The 24535-nt window shown below is 40.2% G+C and overlaps 1 protein-coding gene across 2 annotated transcripts in view; it reads right to left on the bottom strand.

Annotated features, from left to right (window-relative positions):
• The window catches only part of LOC145455834 (uncharacterized), a 53518-nt gene that overhangs the window by 3336 nt on the left and 25647 nt on the right, over positions 1-24535 (bottom strand). The window contains exons 6-9 of one of the 2 annotated variants that reach the window (XR_013920428.1): positions 18956-19036; positions 18587-18754; positions 15296-15376; positions 4473-4528 (exon numbers count right to left, since the gene is read on the bottom strand). Coding sequence is in view for 1 of the 2 variants with exons in the window: in XM_080333851.1 (XP_080189977.1) it covers positions 4473-4528; positions 15296-15491; positions 18587-18754; positions 18956-19036 (501 nt within the window). In the remaining variant the exon portion in view is untranslated. Of the gene's footprint in view, positions 1-4472; positions 4529-15295; positions 15492-18586; positions 18755-18955; positions 19037-24535 lie in introns of both variants that reach the window. The other variant, XM_080333851.1, reaches the window with a different exon arrangement.

Genomic DNA, 24535 nt, shown 5'->3' with positions numbered 1-24535 from the left:
TTGGTAAGCGAGATAAACCGTCGGCGTTTCCGTGCTGATTGGTCGGTTTATAGCGAATGTCATATTGATAAGCCATGAGCGTTAGTGCCCATCGCTGTAAGCGTTGCGCGGTAATCACGGGAATTTTCTTGTCTGGCGAGAAAATAGCTAAAAGCGGTTTGTGGTCCGTTACGAGCGTAAATTTTCTACCATTCAAGGATTGACGAAATTTAGTGACTCCGTAAATGATTGACAGAGTTTCCTTCTCTATTTGAGAGTAGGATTTTTGCGAATCGGAAAGCGTGTTCGATGCGTGCGCGATCGGTCTCTCTTCGCCATTGTGCTCGATTGAGAGGACTAAAGTTTCTTATTTTCTAACTATCAAACCAGATTGACGAAGCTTCTGTAGTTATGCAACTCTGTTTGCTGCAGCTCCCGCGGCCACTGTGAGGCGTATTGGATGTACCTCGTGTAACGTTGAACTCTCTCGGCGAACTGAGCGTCTTCTACTCGTCCGATGCAATAAGCCCATTTACATGGTCTAGTCCAGTGCTCTTCAACCTTTTTCGTCGTGGTACACCCTTTTAAGGTTTACTTGAAACTGGTACACCCCTGACCGGATAACTCATTGATTCCGTATAGTAAGCCTAGACCAGGGGTGTTCAACCTCCTTGTTATTCACGGCCGTGCTTCGATTCCTTACATTACCGCATTCCGGCGTAGGGTCGTAATAGCCCATCTGGACGTCATATAATCAGGTATATTTTAAAAACATTTGTTCAACTTCATTCAATTTTTCTCGTTCTACTCTCGATTTAATGTCGAATTTCTTGATTATTGGGTAGCCTTCCCCAAGAAAAAAATATGCAAGATTAATAGCAATGGGCATTTCGGTGTCGGCCATTACCGCGCCACAACGCTCCAAGACATATGAAGTTTTAGACCATGTAACAAAATGCGATCCTAGAAGTGTGCCAGAATGATCGGCAGGGAGAAAACATTGGTCAAAAAGGACCGCCCTTGTGCTGACTGAAAACCCCGAGTGCACCAAGGGGCCCGCCCGAATTATTTTCATTTACGGGCCCTACATTTTCCAAAACAATTCATTTCAATTCATTCATTTTAATTGTAAATCTGAAAAAAAATCTGATTTCTTGAGCAGAGAGAATAACAAAATTTATAACAATATGTATGCAATTTCTGATATTATTGACGGATTCAATCAGGAATTGTAGAAAATTTCACGCTTCGCGCGATCTTACGCTATAAACTAGCCCACTAGCGTGTATAACAAATTTCGCTGACAAAGTAGCGGTTGAAACGTAGACCGCGATGAGGGGTCCACTGTTTGGTTTATAACGCTATGGGGGCCCAAGACCAACGTTTTTTTAGGGGGGCTGACGAAGTGCTGTTTTGGCCCTGCATATTACTCATGTTAAATTGGCTACTGGCAACTTCCCACCGCGGAGAGCCCTTGTGATGTTCTGCACCATCACTGATTTCTTGAGCTATACCTTGCGTACAGAAGGTTTTAATTGTAACAGTAGTCACGCCGGCGCAAAAAACTTTTACCTGTGGAAGATTTATTTCGTCTGTCATATGGGTAGTTTCATATTACTCTCAACTATTCATCCATTCTTGGCACAGGTGAATGATTAAGCGACGGAGGGATGTAGGCATACACGCATACGAATACGTCTTGGTATTTCTTTATGGGGTGCATCATTCTCCTTTACGGTTTGCATTTGGTCGGTGGGACTCAGATTACACTATATATAAATACGAAAAATCCTGGCCCCCTGAATCGCGCAAGTGTGAATAAAATTTTCATGTTTAAAATCTCTCAAAGATTTAAGAACCTATTTGTTACTTCAAATTTCATATTTTTCATATTAATGGACGCGAAAACACGCTCTAATTCAATTAATATGCTTTTAATAAACATTGTTCGGCTGCATGCGACTGTATGTCTGCAGGTGCTGGCCTGTTGAAATGAGGATGAACAATGCTGCAACGTATTCGAAATGTTAAATACTAATCAGGGCTCGAGGATCCGGACCACCAGCTAGCACAGTGGTTCTCAAACTAGAACCCCTCGAGACACCCTGGCTTCGCCCCTGTAATGACGTAGGCCTACACTGCGCTATTTATAAGGAGCTCATAGAAAGAAAAATTCAATATTTCTGAACCGTCGGAGTGGTTTCCTCACGCATCATTATAGACGGATATTGCAAGCGGAACACGTGTCATCTCCATCCTTTTCTACTCCAAAAGGAATCAAAAAGTCCATACCAACATTGAAGTGATGTGCACACTAAACATATGCTTATGATACACCAAAAGGAATATCGCTTACAAGCTCGTACAGCTGATATGAACATATTTTACGATAATGTACGTCCGGTCAACATATTGATGTTCTGAAGCATACAATTGGCAGTTTATTGTGATAGCTATATAGTCATCGGTCCATTTTAATTCGGATCTGTACACCCCTGTACACCCCATGTGAGTGGTACACCCTTTTAAAATTTTGGTACACCCTAGGGTGTACGACAACCCCGGTTGAAGAGCACTGGTCTAGTCGTCTTGAAGCCAAGTCGTCTTGGAGTGACGTCATGAGACGGTTTGCCAAAGTGATCGAGTTTACATGGTCATGTTTATCGCATCTCGAGTGATACACAGCACTTTGGGATTCAGCTCGGGAATATGCTACGGCAGTTGAGATATCCAGAAATACTTCAAGAATGACCAAATACACCGTGTATATATTCTATCTGATAGCGAGTTGGGCAAGTTATATTGTTGGCTGTACCTGCTTCATAAGTTGTGACGCTGAACAAATAAGACCACGTGCATATTATACAAGCAGTATCATGTACTGATAGAGCTTTCACATTCACCCAGTTGAAATACGTGCCGGTTTCGTGAAATATGAACATGAAATGTTGGTATGTTGCTGTAGTCTGGATTCGTTCTCAAGTACCGGTACTGTTCAAGTCGTCTCCAAGCGACTCTTCGGAACGGATTGAGCTCAAGACGGATTGAAGCCGTCTGCCTTTTTCTCTTTTTCAAAAACGAGAGAGTCGGATTGACGAGTCAGCTTCGAAGCTGACCCAAAAGACCATGTAAATGGGCTTAATGTTACGCAACAGCATAATTTATGTAGGTATTGTGAATAAACACGATCGAAACAAGAATGAAAGGTCTTACAGGATTCTTCAATGAATACACGAATGGCCTCACAATGTTTTCATGCTGTTGTTTGTAATTGGGTGTATATTAGGGTTACCATATTTCCGCAACCCAAATTCCGGACACTCTTTAGCGCCGACTAGTGGATTTCAAAATGAGTTATGACGTCACACGAGCAAAGCTTTTCTCGTATATACCAGAGGTGGTCACGATCCGGTTCAAGAGTATGTTGCTGTGTGTCACGTAACCGGGACCGAAAGCACATGTTTTCAGCCCCTTCCCGCCCAAATAAACAATTATTTTGAGCCCAGACTATAGGGTTATCGATGCAAACTATGGGGGGGGGGGGGGGGTGTTGCTTCCAATATGAATCTGGTTTCTATATGCATCTGGTCGTTAAATTATTTGAATGAATTCTGTCAATAATATTGGTTGTTCCATACATTAATATATAGATACTACTCTCCACACATATGATCAGAGTTACCGGTAGAGGTGGTGGAGGATGATGAGGTCGAAAATACAGGGAACGCAATTGCACATCGTTAAGTCATGTTCATGTCCTACCGATAAGATTTTTTATCAGCCTTATGCCGGTGCGCACCACGGAGCTTTATAAAAAACCCACATCCAGTGGTTTCCAACCTTTTATGGTCGCGACTCCTTCTCCAATTTGAAAATGTTCCGTGGCCCAGATCAAAATTTGACCAGCTGATTACCACAAGAAGTCAGCACCTTGCCTAGACGTATACTCACGGGCTATGTTGGAAGCCGCATGATTACGTTCAACATATTCGCAAACTCAAGAATAAAGGCAAACGCCCCCCTACCCGTTTGGAACCACTATCTTTGAATAAAGCATTTAATTTTATCGATCTCTATAGGAATATCCTGTTCTCCTATAATTGCGATTACAATTAGGCTTATTCCAGTAAATGAAGGTTGTTTTTATTTATATTTCATCGCAGTTTTTGCGGGGGTGGTAGTCTCCATATTAAAATGAATAAATGTGATGGTAAATCGCGCGCATCGCGAAGAAAAATATCATGCATCAACATAAATATTCCCAAAAAATATTGTTTTTATTTTTTGATTTACAAAGAAATTATGAGCCTACGTCAATCTTCAAAATTTCGGACATTTGACATATTTTAGAAATTCCTCCCGGACGCTAGTTTGAACAGTGAAATTCCGGACATGTCCGGGAAATTCCGGACGTATCGCAACCCTAGTGTATATGAGAATTGATCGATCGTACAATGGAGTAATATTGAAAATACACCATGACATCTGCTTACCTGAAAACTAAAATCTCGGTCGAGTCGTTCCCATGCATCTGAAACTCGTCGCAAAGCTATAAAGAGAAATAATTTACAAAGCATAAAATAGTTCTCAGTACATGATGCCTACATTCATGACGTTCTGGCGGATAATTCATGGAATGAGTCGTAAATTGCAAAGTCAAATAACACCATGTAACAAAATTTTGCAAAAGTTTTAGTTGGGTAAAATTGTTTATGTATTGTGTTTTGCTATTCTAAACTAATCTCTGAAATACAAAAAAAAAATTCTGAAGTGTCCCCAGTCTTGGAGAAATGTCCTTTTTTCTGATTTCTTATTCTAACCTAAATTTCTCTGTAATAATTCGTATAATTCCTTATTCGACGTACAGTAATATGCACAAATATTGTCTATAATAGATTATTTAGGGAAATTATAAATTCGAAATTCAATCTTTTGCGTGATTTGCGTCTATGAACTGAGAAATCTTCGCTTAATATGGATTTTAAAGGAGCCCCCGTCACGATGAAACTCCACTTCCCTTTGCATCTTCTTTCCAAATCAGAAATATACTGCTGAAACACTTCACACTGGTTCTCGCTTACATCATGCCATATTTGGACTAATAAAAATCAATGTGAGAGTGCAGGTAGGCAGGTTTTTAACGACATGTGCCGCTCTATTTTTTCCTATACTTTTCATATATTTTTTCGAGAATAGTGTTCAGTGTCAGCTTGGGAGTACCATAAACAAAGAAAGCAAGAATGTTCTGCATAACCTCCTTGGAATCCTTTCAAGACGCCAATCGTTTTTAAACCCCGACAGAGTTACCAGCTCTCTCTGGCATAGGTAATACTTTCGAGAAACTTCACTTTTTTGTTATCTTATATCATTTGGACAGATAGATAGATGCTGCTGCTGATGCTGATCTCCATTACGAGGGAGGACTCATTTTGAATATGTGACAGTAAATAGGCGCCACTGGCTTTGGTCATGAGCAATTCGTATTTCTTTATAAAGTTTGCCGACCTTGATGCGAAAGCAAAGAATACACGCCACAGAAAAATACCCTGAAAACCTTCCATGCCTCTTCTCAACGAAGAACATCGACACGTAGATCTAACAAGTTTCCTATAGTTTCCACCTTGGAGTCAGAAGTTTGACATTTGATTTAGTGAGTTCCGTGTTTTTAACTAAATCATTATGATCGTGTTGGTTCGGAAAGCGTGGTTCTGGATTTATATCTATATGAGAGATATTGAAGTCGTCATCAGACACGGGGTGATTACTTCATGAATGTAATCGATTGCGATTACGATTACTTCTGAATCACGCGATTACGATTACGATGACAGCAAAATCAGGATGTAGTCGATTACGATTATGATTACATTGGAAAAGTAATCACGATTACTCACGAATACATCTATTTTGCTTCTTAGAACTTATCTTAGAAGATATATTGCAATACAATATAAGGATTGCGTTGAAAAGGCCTAATGATGAGATAACGACTTTCTTTATAAATGATTCATTCGTTGTTTGCGTGTTACGTCATAATGTACACATTGCCCAACTTTGGAGGGGACGATTTAGCGCAACCAACGATTTTCATTCTTGTGAGGTCCTTAAGTGCTGCACCCAAACTCCCAAATAGGGTGCGAGCGAGCTCGAAGTGGACTCAAAAGTATTTCGTAAACCAGCATAAATTTTCGAAAGATTTATTTAACTTGAAAGTTTTTATCAAGCAAGGTCTCTAGATAGCTTGATTTTGAAATGCATGCACAATTTATAGGAATAGGCATTTCGGTGCCGGTCATAACCGCGCCACGACGCACCAAATGACTTATGCAGTTTCGGCGAACATGCGACTCCACGAAGTGTGCTACTAAGGAAAGACCTTGGCCGAAACACAGGGAATGTGTCCACTTTCCATTGTCAAGCCGCGCTGGTTGAGCTTGACTAATAGTCTGTCCGTCCAATCTGAGCCCACAATGCAAATGTCACGCGAGCCACCCTTCGAAGACATGAGACATGACAATATGTGTGTGCGTCTCACGATTTTTTTTATAGTCTGGTACGTTTGGGCGACTACAATATCTCTTAATTATATAACAGTCCGTAGGTCACGGATTGACAACATACAATAAAGTATTTATAAAAACATACCAGATGTTACGATTATGAATTACGTGCCCCCAGCTCTACAGGTAAATCTGACCATCGGTGGCTGAGAGAAGATTAAAAATGAATAGTAATATAATGCAATTAGCAATATTATTGTCGAAATTCAGTCTTCAACTTGAAAATTGACCACCATTGCTACAACCCATGCTAACATGGCATAGAAGCGGGTGGCTATGGCGACAGGTCCAAATGTTGTGTACCGAATTGTGAAATAACGATTGGCGCCCGTTTAGAGTACAGAGCAGATAAAGATAACACAAAACTCTGCCTTCAACTTGATACAGATGTTGCAAGCTGCCGTTACGAGAATAGGCAAAAAACAGCTCGGTTATGATATATATCAGCGGCTGTCGATTTTTAATGCTTCGTTATAGAAACCGTAATACGATTGTTGATATACGATGTTCTTTTCCATTCTATACTAGTTGCTGACGATTACCCCTGAGGAATATCAGCCGAAAACATTCGGGTTCATTACAATATGAATATACTATTCAATTGTATAGTTCTGTACCTCCAAGAAGCTTTTTAGAAATCGTAATGTTTTGTTTGACGAGTACAAAATCTTTGTCCGGTGTAGGCTACGTATTAGGGCTGTTCAAAAATAACCTTTTTTCCTGAATCTTGCTGGCTACGTGATTCAATCGTTAGGTTGTCTTAAAAAACGACACACACCAAGTTTGAATTCATTCCAACCAATTCGCGGGTTTCGTACAGTTTGAAAATTTTGAATTTGTTTGAAAATGCAAAAAAAAAAACATTTTTTCAAATTTTTCTTCCAACCCCATGAAATTGTTGCGCTGTCTTCAAAAACTATTCAAAACAAAGTTGACTCAATTCCAAGCCGTAGAAGCGGAGTTATTTCAGTTTTTCTTTGATAAATCTGGGACTATCCTTGATCGATGGATCCAAGACTCGAACCCGCACCCATTCGTGTTGCAGCCGCGGATTATACCACTGCGCTATCTCGCCACACGAGAATTCTTGTTTAATGTAGGCCAAATTCGTCTGAGATACATCAAGTCAGCACTGCTCCGGCGGCTATTTCCGGAGCTGAGCCAGAAAATTATCCTTTTTTTTATTCAGCCACCTGATAATGTGAAAGAAAAACTGTATTTTGGGCACTAAGCAAGAAAGTTGACTTTGTTTTTTAGTCAACTGACCACGAAGTGGGAAAATAGCTTTCAATACAACATCCATTGTAGTAAAATATTTATTCAACTCGAAGACTTTTCGGGTGCCTCTTTTCAAGAGTTAACGGCACACTGAAGGGATTTAAACAGAATGAAAAGCAAAACCAGAAAGGCGAAGTATGACGCAACAATCAGAAATTACATACCATGAAGTCCGTAATGTAACGATGGCAACAATAACAAACTGAAGAGTACGATACTAGTAACATAGCATTTTTGAACCAAACAATAACGAACACGAAAATAACGCACTAATGGGAAATTTGTAAGTTATACAGAAAATCTTTTTGTCTACATAAAATAGGCTAGGTCAATTGGATGATTGTTGATTCTAGGGCTTTCAAATGAAACAAGGATCTGCCTCGCGCAATGACTGTAAACATTTGGTCATTATAGTTTTGAGCACAAGAAGGGTTCTCACTTAAATGTTGGCCAATTGCCGAAGCGTATGCTTGGTAATCGTCGTAACAGTCGGTTTTGGCGGCTGATTTGCATTGTCGTGCGAACTCCGTACGGTCATTTGCGCAAGTTTTTGAGCGAATCAATTTGGGAATGTGTTGCGTTATCCGTTCAAACAATCTTTGTGATGTACGTCCCACATACCTACTATCACAGTGGCACTTAAATTCGTAGACGACGTTACTTGCATTTAAAGCAGGAAGTACATCCTTTCGGAAGTTTGGCAGAAGTGGTTTGGTTGTATACACCACATGCGCATTTACACTATAATAACAACGGTGCACGGCCGATTTGATCAACTTTTCAAACCGATTCGACACATTACCTAGCCAAGGTAGATGTAAAAATGCCGGGCATTTTTCCGGTCCATAATTGGGAGGTTGATCCGAACGTTTTAACACTCTTGCGAAGGAGCATTTCAATATATGCTCAGGATAGCCATTTTTTGATAGGATACCACTTTTCTTCCGGTAGGCTATTCTGAGTTTGAAAATTTTGAAAAACTGTCCTCCTTTCTGGATTCCAAAATACGGTTACCCTAAGATATGTGCATTTACCGAACAAAGCGAAAAACAGGGATTGGAGATTGCTTGCTGTAGCCAATGCTCAATAACTGAGATTGAGAAGATCATTGTTACTAACAACCTACTATTATGAATTGCCGGCTGTATCATTGTGACGTCACAGTTAAATGGGAATTTAATAAAGGAGCTTGAAAAAGAGGATAGGTAGGTATTAGAGGGGGATGGGGCTTAGCTACTCGGCATTTTGCCCCAGGACGATATCTGGTGATATTGCGAAAAAGAGGGTGCGAAAGGTTTACAAAGCTCAAAGTGACATTTTTAATCGACACTTGTGGCAGAAAAAATGGCAGAAACATGCTTTACTACGAAATATGGCATTGAAAATATCAAAAAATCGGCTCAACTAAATTTTTGTTACATGGTGTAATTAACGGTAAATCGAAAAAAGTAACTAGGGATGCTATTTATAGAATGATATATTATGTCGCTAAATAGCTACATGGAATTATCAGATTGTCTCCCATAAAATAAGCGTATATGAGAAACGAAAACGGCCATTATGGCTAAAATTGGATCACGATTTCTCGCGATTCACGACCAAGTTTTTTTTTAACTATTAGGGTATGAGATACTCGAAAGGCTCCGTTATATTATACAATAGGTTGAGATTTGCAGGTTTTCTGCTCATTCCGTTTATTTCTTCGTTGTTCAATCGACCTTGCATACATTTTGTGTCGGTTCTTTAGGTTTGAAACCAACATGACAGCATTTCACTGTCATCTCAGCAAAGCTGTTGAATTCGGTACTTTCCCATTTCACGGACGGCCTGGCGAGACCGTCAAACATTATATTCTTGGCCGGTAAACAGCAAGGAAATAGCGCAATGCGAAAATAACTTGCAACAAATAGTCAAACAGCAAAGCGATAATCCACCCATCTCCTCCCCCAAAACAAATCATCCACCTCAATCCTCCTCGGTCTGCAAACTCGATCTAAGGTATTGCAGCAATACTATGTGTTGATGACTTTATCGAAATTAATAGCCCTAAAAAGATGACCCAGTGAAAATGTAATTTGTCGCCTACTCGCCTGGGCGTCTTTGAAACGGGAAAGGAACGATGGTGAATTAATCAAGCGCACCATTTACTATAGTGCCAAGTATTTTCACATATTGTCCAGGGAAAAATGGCGATCGTTTACGAACAGTTTGCGTAGCATGATATAATTTCGTTCCACAGAGTAGGGATGGTGTGAACGTGAGGTTCACGTTCGCGTTCTGTGTGTCAACCTCCGAAATTTAGAGGTTCACGTTCACAAACGAACCTTGGTAGGTTCTGCACTGTGAACCTTTTTCATATATTACAATTTGCACGTCATTATTACATCTTTGGTTGAAAATTATTGTATTTCAACCGCGGGGCGCTCTATGCATGGCGCTGGCAGTATAAAAAATCACCTGTAAACGAGCAGGCACCTTGGCAATCTCACACATTTTAAATACTTTGTTCCGAAAGTGTGCTCGAAATATCCAGCTTTCCGTTTGTGAATATTTAGTGACTCCCTTCTGTGAGCTTGACCCATAATCACACAACATCAAGAGCGAAATACACTACATGTAGGTAGTCAGCGAATGATGGTCATATTGAAATTGATATCATTGTCTGGTGTAAAAGATATAGCAGGCGTACGGGGAAATCTTGATTTCATATGTTTATCGTATCATAAAAACCAAATCCGTACGATTGGAGTGTTGGCTACTTCTGTATAACTTGATGGGTAATATCGGTAGCAAGTATAGAAACGCGTTTTACACTCTGCTCAATATCAACGCAGCGATGATACTCAGACGCCGAATACATTGTCCGGTCTGGCCTAGACCGTCAAGGCGTAAGCTTATATTCCCTTGCAAGTCCTCGTCGAATTCGTTGGCAAAGCGACGAACGATATTGATTTTGTGGGATTATTAAATGATTTGATTGCCCCAGTTGATATACATTTGGTGGCGTTTAAAACGTCAACGTGTACTTCAGCATTGTGACATTATGTGGCCCGAGTCGTCGCAAGGTGTCGAGTACAACATAGGCTATCACTTCACTGAAATATAGGGTTGGAATTCGCAATATGACGTCACGTGACGTCATGCGGTTCACGTTCGCGTTCACACAGAACCTTTCAAAAAGGTTCGCGTTCACACGAACCTGAACCTTTTAGAGGTTCACACCATCCCTACCACAGAGCATTAAGTTGCTTGGCAATTTTAACAACTTGGCATAAAGTTTTGGACTGATGCTTGGTCGGGTCATTGGTTGAATTGCTTTTAAATCACTGTTTTGTTCAAATCGATCGATATACAATTTTATTCCAGATGAATTGCGACCAAACTCAAATATGTAAAATGTAATATGTTGTAATTATATGCATGGGCAACGCCACATGTTGTGCTCTCTGCACTTTGTATTTCATCAAAAGTTTATTATAACATGGATTCCTCTATAGTTCCGACACTGTCGTTGTTGAACTTTTAGCTTGCAAGCTAGCTGTTCCGCCATCGATAACATTGAGATGCAGATAATCCATCACATATAGCTTTTCGTTATGCGAATTAAAGAGAATAGAACGATACTATAAAATAGTTTTACAGCATTAAATCATTAAATCAACTCCTTAACATTTCGCCTAATAGGCCTACTTGATAAAAGTAGCATTATGACGTTGCATGAAAACTGGAAAACAGTTGCATAAATTGGCATAATTAAATTACTACAAAAAGCATAAAACATCATAGACCTACTCTATAAATTCTGAGTATTTAGGAAGCTGTCGGAAGCAGTAAAAAAGTTGCAACAGTGATGGCAAAACCTTGCCCTAATTTTCGCTTGAATGAGTCGGAGTCGGAGTCGTGAAAACTGTGGTGGCGGGAGTCGGAGTCGGAGTCGTGGAAAAAAATACTGACTGGAGTCGGAGTCGGAGTTAGTGAAAATGACCCCGACCTCGACCCCGACTCTGACTCCAACTCCAACTTCTTTATCATGTAAACAATTTCTATTCAAACCAGGGGCCAGCCACACTCGGATCTTCGTATATGACCGTAAAGTATATTCCGTAGCAGATTTATTTGACTTGAATTTTTTCTTAGCACTTCGCATGATTTATTGTCACATTTCTTGCATTTAGTATTGGAATCCCTCCTAGAAATTATGAATATGCGTAATTTACAGAATTGATTCCACCTATTCTCGCAATTAGGAGATAACGTGTCGTCCAACACGGGACTCCGCTTGTGCGCCTGAAGCGAGATCGTCGGCGATGAAACATTTGCGCAAAATGACAGAGCCATGCTCACAGAAACCGTCGATATTGCTATGTCTAAAACGCCAAATATTCCAGCCCTATAGCCAAATGAGCCCATTGCTATACAGAGGCGACCCCCAACACGTGCAAGTAATATATTTATTGATCGAACTCATTCATTACCTTTGAAAAAATTTCGTGCTTCGCGCGACCAGGGCATGACTTCTGCACACTGTACAGTTACACACTGAGTTTTCATAACATAATTGTTATCAATTTTAGAACGTAGTCATATAAGTCTTGTTTCAATGTAACCAAATTCGGTTCGTTCCCATCGGGCGACTAAAAAAAAGGTTAACAACATTTAAGTTGCCCGCGCAATGGTTCGTAAATCTCAAGCGACCCTTTTGCCGAAAAGGTTAGCCACCCCTGACATAGATAGAATTGAACATTATTTGCAAAATACAATTCGGTTACATAGAGGAAGAACGAAACAATATGCATCTTCGCGATGCAGTCACAAATTGATGCAGTTTTTGGAATTATACCATGATATCGTGACAGAGCAAATATATCGTCTGGTTGTAAAATTGATGTAAATATAACCAAACGCTCCTTCCCACTTGACAAAATTAAAAATATTTGTAATGTAGCTTAGCTGCTTGGGTCGAACAAGTGATTAAAAAAGACTGCAAGTCCTATTCCTTAAATACTTGACTAAGTGCATGCAGACTATGCTATTGTACTACTTCCTAAATTTCGTTTACGACCAAACTCTTTGAGTAGTGAGAGTGTGTGTGCCTGTAATCAGTACAGTATGTAATGAGAAATTTAGTAAAATGTATCTCTGTATTAGTTGCTGACTCATACGCAAAAGCAACACTTCGATTGTTTTATCTACATTTTAATTATCCAGTATGGTATTTATGTCGTGTTCGAATGATTCATACATATTAGGTTATTAGAGAGTCCATGTTATGAAAACCGATGAAATATGAAAAAATGAAGAAAATTTAGAAAGGCAATCTTTCATGCATAATTAATAATTCGAGTTGTGCGACAATCAGGGCTTTGGAGCAGTCATAAATTTGCATTGCTCCAGCTCCGGCTCCGGAACTTTATTCTATCATAAGTAGCTCCGGCTCCAGCTCCGGAGTCGCATTATTACCACTGCTCCGACTCCAGCTCCGGCTCCGGCTCTGAAAAATAACGAAGGTGTCTGTCTATACCAGGAGCGGGCAACCCGCGGCCTGCGGGCCATATGTGGCCCGCGAGAAGGTTTTGAGTAGCTCGCAAGCTAATTTCCCGTTATATTATCGAAATTCCCTGTTATATTATCGAAATTGAATTGCTCAGACTGTGAACTTGCAAAGCCAACCAAAATATGATTAGTCTGGCCACGACAATTGGGATGTTGATGACTATAATATCTGTTCCGACGCATTGGCAGATCCAGGGTCCAGTCACATTTTTAGAAAATCGTCGTACATTGCAATAAACTAAAAAAGTAGTAAAATTTTTCTTCACGCATCGCGTGTTTAATTGTCACACGATGTCTTTCTTTGTAGCCCGCCGGAAAATGGAAAAAACGCCTTATTAAGCCGATTGAATCTAACTATATTCGCAATTACGAGAGAAAGTCTTTTCGCGTTTGCGCTCGCAGAAAGATCGTCGACGATGAAATGTAGGCACAAAATGATTGTCATATATTAGCGGAAATCTTCGATATCGATATTTTCAGATGCCGAATAGTCCTGCCCTTGCAAACTGAGCCCCGCGGGCGGTATACAGTTGACCCGCAATATACCCAAGTAATAATAATATTAACTTTGCAAATTTACGCGCCTGGCGCCGCTAGTGGGCAGCGCACTCGTTCGTCAATTTCATGTGGCCCTTTATCCGAAAAGGTTGGCCACCACTGGTCTATATAGACTACTAATTTACCCGTAGGTTAGTTATCTATAGTAATCTAGAGTCTGTCAGCCTGCAGTAACATCGGATGCATGAAGACATAGGTGCCGCCGTGCCGGCTTGTGACGACATAATGAATACTTGGCAATTGTCGATAACATCATAGTTGCACTAGAACGCACTTTACTCCGTGCCATTGCTGTTGTACAGCATTCAAATTCTGATGCGGCGTTTTAACACTGGCACTATACTCGTTAACATTAAGCCATACAGCTCAATTCAATCTTTAAATGTGCGATTATTATTCAACTGTAACTGTAGTAAGAGCAATATGGGCGGATATAACGACGTTATCAATAGAAATTCGATTCGTACCAAATGGCCAATGGTTTGACGTTCGATATTGGTGCACTCGTTACCAGTCCATCCGGTGTCGATCAAGTCCATCGGAATATAATATTTTTCCCGTTGAAACGAAGCGAATAATCGAAATAAACTCTGTGCCATGCCCATTGCGCCATGCCCATAACGAATTAAACCATACAGTAGGCACATTGCACATTTACAAGTCACTGTGCGCGATAATCCGGGAATACTAGAGTATCAAACAGACATCAAGAATGAATTTACGAAACAGATGATTACAAATTGGAAATCGCGTATCAAATCAATAATTTGTCTCCAACATAAAATACCATGGGATTTTGGACTACTCTTCTGCCATCCCCTACTTACGCTCGAAAATCCTTACTGTAGTGAATGACGATGATGCGCAGTAATGAATTCCAATCAGCATGCATAATTGCATACTCAATAACACTGTCCAATTTCGCGTCTCGATTGAAAAACTATCACGAAAGAACGAGTATTTGCTCATCCGATTCATAGCAACGATGAGATGGAATTTCTCGGCTCGTGCTCGTCATATCGACATGTGCAACGAAATCATGTTTTATCCTCCCTCCCTCTCTCTCTCTCTCTCTCTCATTTCGGATAGCCGGATATGCTATCGGTATAAAGATAAGTGAATACTACACATAGATAGTATTCGTCTCTAACATTCTAGATTTCATAGAAATACCAACCATATTAATGAATATTTGATCGAATATGAGTGATTTGTGCGTTCACAGCCACATGTAGCATTCGCTTCTATAGTTAAACAGATATTTCTGAAACTATACGATGTAATTCAATGTGAGTGGACAACGACCATTATTTAGCTACAACTTTTATACGGAATTTAAAATAAGCTGCAACTAAACAGTAACTCACGGTATGTAACGTCCAACTCCGTATCGAGATCATTTGCTATCTTCTGGAGTTCCGCCAATTCGTCTGCTCTCAGCATAATACCTTCATACCCGTATAACAATGTTACTTTCTTTGTATTAGAGTTGGAGACGAGAGACAGAATATCATCGAGTGAAGCACGACATTCATCGGCAAATATACATCTGATATATTCGATCTGCGGTGGAAGATTATTGTTATTAATATTGTGTACTTTCCAACATCGTTGACTTTCAGCGACGCGAGCTACCATTTATTAAGAGTTTCTTCAGATTAATGGTTTTCGAACCTTTTCAGCTTGGGTACCGATTAAATATCGAAACAGTTTTTCGTGATTGTGAACCTTCAAAAATCCAAATTACACCAAATGACACCAAAATTCAGTTACGACAAATACATACAACTGAAAGGCAGATATAAGAAACTTCGATTCAATTAGAAAGTGGTTGCTTTTGGATATTACTAGGGTTACTAGGGCATTTAAAACAAAAATCAATTTAAAACAAGCATGTTTGAAACATTTTTTTGTTGTTGTTTTTAGCCATGCCGTTACGAATCTCTAATTGTTGCGTCACAGTGGATTGGCATTGGCAATCGGAAATATGGGGGAAATATGGCCCCTTCGACGAAAAGGGCTATCGACCACTCTCATGACCAGACAAAAAATATCTTTAACCTGGACTACATCGTTATGCAGCATTTTTAAGGTCGGCGGTTTTACTCATCAGAACACCCATTCCGTACCAATGATCAAGATACCTTCTTGCTATAAATGTTGAACCTACGACGATTGTGAGGGTTCCAGTCATTCCACAACGCATACAGCGACTATATTAGGTGCAAATCGTCCGTAGGCTCATACTACATGTTTTTCGGAAGTATTTACACAATTATGGCATTATTAGATAACGTTTGAAATAAACACTTTTTTTGAAGTCATTTGTTTAAAACACTGGTCAAAACATGTTTTAAACTAGGTGTTTTAAATTACTGTTTGTTTTAACTGCAACCCTAGATAGTGCACGCGTTATACCTGGCTTTCTTGTTGTTGTTGTTTATGGTATTCATGGTGTTTGTCATCTTCTATGATCATTTACACCAGGCCTATATTCCTTATTTTTGTTTCCGTATCTGTCGACTTGTACCGTGGCTTACTTCTACTAGACTTTTTATAAGAAACCGCTTACATGGAACAGATGGCGAGGAGTAGCCTGTAGTCTTCGTCTGAAGATGGCTAGTGTGATAAGAAACAGGACGCCAACTCAATCAGATTTTGTATATTTGCGAATCCTAATCCACGTTAATCGGCATCCCCAATTAAAATCATGAATCTAACTCTGGTTTTCCACAGTCTGAATGATGTAGACCAGTGGTTCCCAACCTTTTTCGACTCATCGCCCCCTTTTTAAGCTCAACACCGATCATCGCCCCCCAAATATTGGAAACCGGAAAATGGGCATACAAGCGGTAATTGGCGATTGGACTAAAATAAGGTCATTTCTCCGACTTGACTCCAGAAGGACCGTTACATCACTCGTAACAGCCCCCTCAAAACGTTGGTCTTGGGCCCCATATGGTGATAAACCATAACTTCTGGGGGCTTCGCCCCTCGGATACCTCTGTACCGCTACTTCTCAGCAAAATTGTTTGACTCTTTAGTTAGTCGGCTTAATCCACGCGAAACGGGAGAAATTTCTATTATCTATGATTGAATCGGTCAATATGATCGGGAATTGCATATATATTGCTGTCAATTTTTTTATCTTCGCTCTCCTCATATATTCAGGTTTACCGGTAGAGCTGAGTGAGGTGTCTTGGAAAATGTAGGGCCCGCAAATAAAAATTAAACCGATTCGGGCGGACCCGTGGGTATAATGACTTCGTTACGTGATGGCATTTCGTGGCATGTCTGCTATATCAAAAGATATTCAAATCGCCTATACGTAGCCTACTTAACTAAACGACGCACACGATTTCAGATTGGTATTTCTGCGTTGGCAATTAATTTTTCTCTGCGGGATGGCATTTGTCTTGTGGGATTTTGCTTGCCAGGACAGGAACATTTGGCCATTTAGGCCATTCAAGCGCCTATGTACAATTAAACATGTATGTATATATCGTATATATATCGATGTCGGTCAGCATAAAGGCATTCCTTTTCCGCCAAGGTTTTCTCGTTCTGGCTCACTTCTCGGAGTCGCATGTTAGATGGCCTGAAATTTCATATGTCTTGCTGCATCATAGCGTGGTAATGGCTGACACCGAGATGCCCATTTCTATAACTTATGCGTATTATTACTTGGGGGAAGGGTATCCAATAAGCAAGAAATGTGCCACCATTAAATCGCACGCAGCGCAAGAATTTTTTGTAAATACTGCACAAATTTCCTAAAAAATACACTATAATTTATGGTAATTCAAGAAAAAATTTTCGGTTCCCTTCGAGCTCGGGCCCCCATCCCAATTGGGGGTTTGGGGTGCGGCAGTTACTACGGTCCAGGACTCCAATATAACCGTTTTAACGCGTCATCGCCCCCTTCGTCCGTTTTCGCCCCATTCGCTATTTCCGCCCCCCCGGACCGCCAAATCGCCCCCTGGAGGGCGATATCGCCCACGTTGGGAACCACTGATGTAGACCAAGTTTGTTAGTCAGCGTCATATTTAGTTTTGCTAATACAGTGCCCATTTCAGTTTTACAAAAAAGAAGATTGGATGAGATGAGATGGCGAAGAGACGTGGCTCTCTTAACTATCCCGGATCGCGAAGTCTTATTAAAACTTCAAACTTGATATTTGTCGCTCGAATTCTTTTCAATGAACAGTGTATTCATTTAGAATGTTCGGTACGTATGACAAATTGCATTGTACAATCATTGTCACGTTCGACGTAAATGCAAGGTAGACCATCGACTCTATATTATACAACACTATACCGCAAAATGCTCTCTAATTTTCTGAATAAATTTCAAATATAAGACCTCATTAGTAGCATTAAAACGCAACCAACTTCTTGCATTTCAATATTGAGATTTTAATATATTTGGCGACCGCACCGTTCCGTTGACCGGGCGTTGAAACCAGTGCTTAAAATGAACCTATCAAATATGTGGATTTGTTTATCTGCGGATTGTGTGGACAAGGTGAATAAGTTTTTTTATAGCGATTCGTAATGTAGGCCTACGATAAAATTCACTGAAAGGCTGCGATAGATAAATCGATGGCAGAAGTAGGTTCAAAATTTGCAAATAATATCAGGTGATAAATACTAGGCTACCTTCTTCTGCTGGCAAACTATATCTATCTCTCTGAGATCATCCCCTTCCTCAATATAAAAGAGCGCATGGATTTCACCATCAACGGACAATCTTCTCCCACGGTCCGTAATTATGCTATATTCATCGGCGAATGTCCGGCCATTCACAGCAATATCCAGCAGGTTAACCTTAGAAGAAAAGCTGCAGGTTGTATTGTATTAGGTCTCGACATACCTTACGACGATACATCTCCGAGACAAATATTCCTAAACATTGGCATGGTAGCCGAAGCGAATATCGGATTTGATGCCCAAATAAATCAAAGATATGTAAAAAAACTATTCTTATAGCATTTAAAAGTATTTGGAAAATCGATTCACAATTCTTACCTGATACTTTTTCAAGAAAGTTTCAATCAACGACCAATCGATATTTTTTTCTTCCGTGCAATCAAGCAATATCCTGCTCATCTGAACGCAATATGGTTTCATGAGCCTATGTGACGTAATCTTGACGACGATTATCCAATGAATTCATTCTTGAACTCGTATACCTATGATTTAGTATAATTTATTTTGAGTTCGCTCGATACCGCAAAAACTTAAACATCGGATCATCCGCATCATTGCCAAAAACACACGGGAGCCACGATGTACAACTGATAAATCGCTTCTCAAAAGATTTGGTGTTCTAAACTTAGAAGATATGAGGAAGCTAGAAATTGCCAAGTTTACGAATCAGTTCCATTGCGGTCAATGTCCCTCAAATTTCAACGACTACTTCACCTCGGAGACAAAAGCGCACAAGTACAGCACACGTGCGTCAACGAAGAACAACTACCATATGATCAGGACTGAACACAAGAAAACGCATTGCTCTATCAAGTATGCCGGACCCAAATTGTGTAACAGCATCTCGCCGGCTATCCGACAGTCGTCGAGCATGTCCGCATTGAAGTCGAAATACAAGCAATTTCCTCTAAATCAATACTAGCCAGTCTTCAGGATTACCGGACCACGACCTAACGTCGACTTCGCCCTCCGCCACATGCCACCTCATTTTGTCGCTCTCGTCTTATATTCTTCTCTGCATTACTTTTCATCCAGTGTGCATGCCTCTTATTTACTTCGTCTAAGCCAGGGGTTCTCAGCCCTTTCTTGGCCGTGGCCCATTTTCCGGTTTAAAAATGTGCTGTGGCCCACCTGATATCCTAGAGTCATAATCCTATTTAAATCGTGGTCATGGTCATAGACAGCGCCGATATGGCTATTTCTCTAAAATATGCGCATTTTTCTCTATCTGATGATATTTAAATCTCGATCTCCTGGGATATGAAATCGCGCGAAGCGCGAGAAAAAATTTTGAGTTGAATAAATATCTTCCAACAAACGACCAACGAAATAATCTTGGGCCCCTTCGAGTTCCCCCGATTGGGGTTGTGGGTGCGGCAGTTACGGCGCTGGTGGATCATGAGCTGAAAGTAGATTATTTTCGTCCGCTGCTCCATTCGTGTCGCCAGAAAAAATGGTCAGATCCCCGCACTGTGTGATACTTTAGTGATACTATTGTGGGTAATATTATAATCATTCTGGGCCAGCATTGAACAATTCATTGGTGAATGGGGTACTACAGAGAAGTGAAGAATGATTTTTCAATATGCATGATGCACTTTTGTCTTGTGCCAGAACAACTGAAGTTGCGATGTCAGAATATTCAATCTAATGATACAATCAATTCCTGTGACTCTTTCATTATGTACAGTGATTTCCAGGCCGGACATTTTAAAGCGACTTCAAAGATTAATGCGCTCCGATAAATCCTCAATCCATTAAGATTCATTGCGGTGGTGCAGTATACCTCCGCCAGAAGTAGCTAATAATTTGCAATTACGGCTATTTTTAGCTTACAATAATACGGCCTGCCGAAGTACAGTAAATCTGTACATCAATTGCACTTCATTGCGAGTTCATTGCATATCGCTTTCAAAAGCATACGACATATGACCCTGCCGAAATACTTGGTTACTTCAGCATTATCTTCCAGTTATTATACACTTGCAATTACTTTAGTTGCTGTTACCCGTAGGTTTTCATAGCCAGTAGAAAAAGCCACCGTTCCTCCCTAACGTTTTCGATTTGTACATGCTGACTTCATACGTGCCACTACGTCTAATCGGGGTCAGATGAGAAGCTTTATGTAGCCTACGTATAATTAGATAACACGAATATATTTTTAGCGAATCAGATAAGAAATATAACTAAACTTACATTAATTCTGAAATTTTCTAAATAGCTCTGTGGCCCACTAGTGGGCCATGGCATGGCCCACCCTTTGAGAACCCCTGGTCTAAGCTAAGGTGAGTGTCTGATCTTCCTATCTTTTTATTGTATCGCAGTCTTGTGATGTTTTGAAATGATGAAAATATTAATAAACCTGATTGATTGATTGACCTACTCTTTTCATTTATAGACACACAAATTAGGAAACATCGTGAAATAGTGATCCGTTTTGTGGATATTTGTTCAACGTTGGAATTATTGAAATACCACAGTGAATGTTCGTATCGATTAATTAATTTATCGCCAACCACACTGATGGATTTTTTAGTTCAATGTTTCTTAATGTTGGTATTGCACGTAAGCCTTGGGCTTTCCGTAAATCTGCCCATACCCCCTATCCAGGATATAAACAGCCCTTTTTCAGCCACCCCTAAACGCCAGTGTTCGGCGCCGTTGGATTTCAACTCCACTTCAGAGGGCTCGGCCCAACACACGTGCCATTTCATCACTGGGCTACATACCACCAGCAAAAAAAACACCATCTCCGTAGCGAATATAGTCCGGTATTGCGCAATTCACAAACGAAGTTATTTATTTATTTCAATCGCCAAATTTTATCCTCGTTTTCTTAGCCCCGTGGATCAGATTTTTTTTAATAATGAAAATTTGTCAATATTATTGGTACCTGAATATATTACTATAGGCTTCCTATCCTCTTTCACCCCGCGTGATCAAATCTACCGGTCGGGCTTCTGGTATTGGCGTCCTCGATATTAATCGTAATATATATATGTTCATGTTTATGAATGAGGTTATCGCAGGTCAGCTTCGGGGACCCATTGTTATTAGATACTGTCTGAAGCATGCTGTTATTTCGTCACGTCCGGTAAAGAGTGTCGCTACTTGAAGGATATTGGTATCGCTATAACGTTGCTGACAAATCTCAAAGAATAAGTCAGTTCCTGAGGAAAGTTGAATAATTTCACTCTGCATCTGTTACCCCCGGCTTTTAGACCACCATCTATAGTGCATATAGTGTTAGTTATGTGCATTCATTAACACATCATGCGCTATAATTAGACCACGGGCAGCAAACCCGTGGCTAGCGCGAAGAATTTGAGTGACTCGCGAGATAATTGTCGATATTAGTTATATTATTACAAAATTAGCTATCCAAGCAATTTATTTTGAACTTGAAAGGCAAACCAAAAATTTGATTAGCCTGATCGCGAAATTTGGATGTTGATCAGTTTCGGCGCATTGTCATTGTCAATTCAATACAGTTGCGGACGATTACCTTTGACGAGCGTCAGCCGAATATTCGGGTCTATTTCTATATTTAAAAAAAACATCCAAATCAACACTTATCAGTTACCAGTTTTGATACTGTCTTCATTGCTTCAAGCTTTCTACAACATTATTTCCTGTATCCCCCTTTTTAAGGTATTCTTTACATCATTTTGTGTGTTTTTAATTGGTATTTTAGAGACTCTGCCTAATCGTTTCGACTTCTTTCTATCGTTTCATTGTATCGTTATTCTTCTGGTATTTCGGGTGAAAATGCTTATAAACTGAGCTAAACTCTCGCTCTCACCTAGTTCTATTGACTGTACGGCTGTACGCCCATAATAGAACATAATTTATTATACTTTTGACCACGATTGGGTCACGGACAGTACTGATATTCAATATTAAGTTAGTATATTACGGCCAGCCATGAAATTTCGTTGTGACCAGCCATGAAATCGAGTTTTCCGTGGTCGGCCACGGTGAGATTTCATGACCAGCTATGAAATTTACTGTGGCCGGCCATGGAATAGGACTTTTTATGGGCGGCCACGGAATATTTTTGGCCGGCCACAAAAAAATCCGTGGCCAGTGAATGGCCACGGGAATGCTGAAAGTCCGTCTCAAAAATTGAGTACTGAAGTCTGGATTTACGATATACAGAGGATTGATCAGCCAGGAGAGTAAATGATATCCCGTAATTAGGGATGTAGCTCAATAACGAGTCATATAATTCCATCAATGAACAATTGAACATACACAAGAAGTAAACATTCAGTCCTTTACTGTTTTTTTTGTTTGCTCGTGGGATATCTTTCGTAATTTATTGTATATTAAAGCCATTTGTGATTTTTAACCATTGGTTAGCGAGTGAACGACTGTGATTTAAACAGTTGGTCGGTCTTATATCAGGTGAATTGACTCTTCAACACCATTTCCAATTCGGTTTTTAATCTCGCTCTTTGATGACACGAAGTGGCTACAGCACGTTTTGTGACTTTCGTTTTGATAATACAGTGTTTTATATCGGTAATGCGAGTATAAAAATACGAATTCCTGGCAACGTCAAAACTTCCAAAAATAAAATCTGAAAAATGCCAAAAATTAGCTATTTCTGGCATATGCAAAGAAAAACACGGCCTGGCAATGGGCGTATTGCCTTGACGTGCAATGGCTTAAACACTGCCAAGACCGAGATGCTTAGAAAACGGCTTAAGGCAGTGGTTCTCAAACTGTGAGCGCGACCTCCTTGTGGGGCGTTAAAGCATCTGGAGGAACGCGGAACTGCGGTCAAGCGAAACTTTATTTAGTGCTCTGCGCGATTTACCTATAATTCATAGGTACGAAATTCACGAAGGCTCGCGACTCGTTTTAGTTGGCGACCACTGATATAGACGGTGCTAGATAATGATCTGTTAAATGACGAAGGCCTATATGATTTCGTTAGCTTGAACATGTTTGGTGAGGAGTTTATATATTTATCACTCGGCAGCAGGTAACGTTGTGGCTTTGCTACGTAAAATGCAGCAACATTCAGCGAAACACGACGGACGAATTATCCAGTGCATCATTTCTCTGCTCTGCGATTATCTACAAACATGAGGACTAACGCAATACGGTGGGATTTGGCAGGGGTGCTCCGTGCTCGTACCGTAGACGGATATTACCATTTGCGTACTGACTGATATCAACGAATGAGCTTGATGGGAGAATAGGTGATATCCAGACCCTGAAATACCCGCATATACCCTGTAGTTCAGCTGCACGCATTCATTAACATGTGCCACATCCAAAATGAAACTGTGGCACATCTCATGTCCGGCTGTGGTGCACTTGCAGCTACCGAATACACGTGGAGACACAATAGGATTGGTCACTACATTTATCTTGAATTATGCAAACATTTTAACATCACCACTTCGACAAAAAATTGGTACGATTACAACCCAGCCCCAGTGACAGAAAACGACCAGGTAAAAATTCTGTGGAATGTACCAGTTATAACTGACCGCGAAATCAGAAGCAACCGCCCGGATATGATCATCAAACTAAAAAAGAAAAGAGAATGCTCATTCATTGAACTGGCTGTCCCAGCTGATCACAATATACTAGAGATGAGTATGGATTTGGATTAGGTTTTGAAAAAAACAGGATTTGTGAAATTTTGCCGGATTTGGATTAGACATTTTTTTCAGAACGGATTAGGATTTGGATTGGATTTACATATTTTCTGGGAGATTGAAATGTCGTGTGGCGAATGGCGACAAACTTTATTCAGATCAGTTGTTAATGTACTTATGGTTACTAAGTTATCTTGAATCAAGTGAATCGTTGGTTGTGAAAGAAAATTTTCGAATCCCTCCATTAGTATTTTTTTCTGAATTTCCAGTTGGAATCGGATTA

Source organism: Botryllus schlosseri, chromosome 14, assembly GCF_051294905.1.
Source record: "Botryllus schlosseri isolate E-star chromosome 14, Bs_hap1, whole genome shotgun sequence".
Classification (NCBI taxonomy): Eukaryota; Metazoa; Chordata; class Ascidiacea; order Stolidobranchia; family Styelidae; genus Botryllus; species Botryllus schlosseri.
This window is presented reverse-complemented; position numbering and strand designations above follow the sequence as displayed.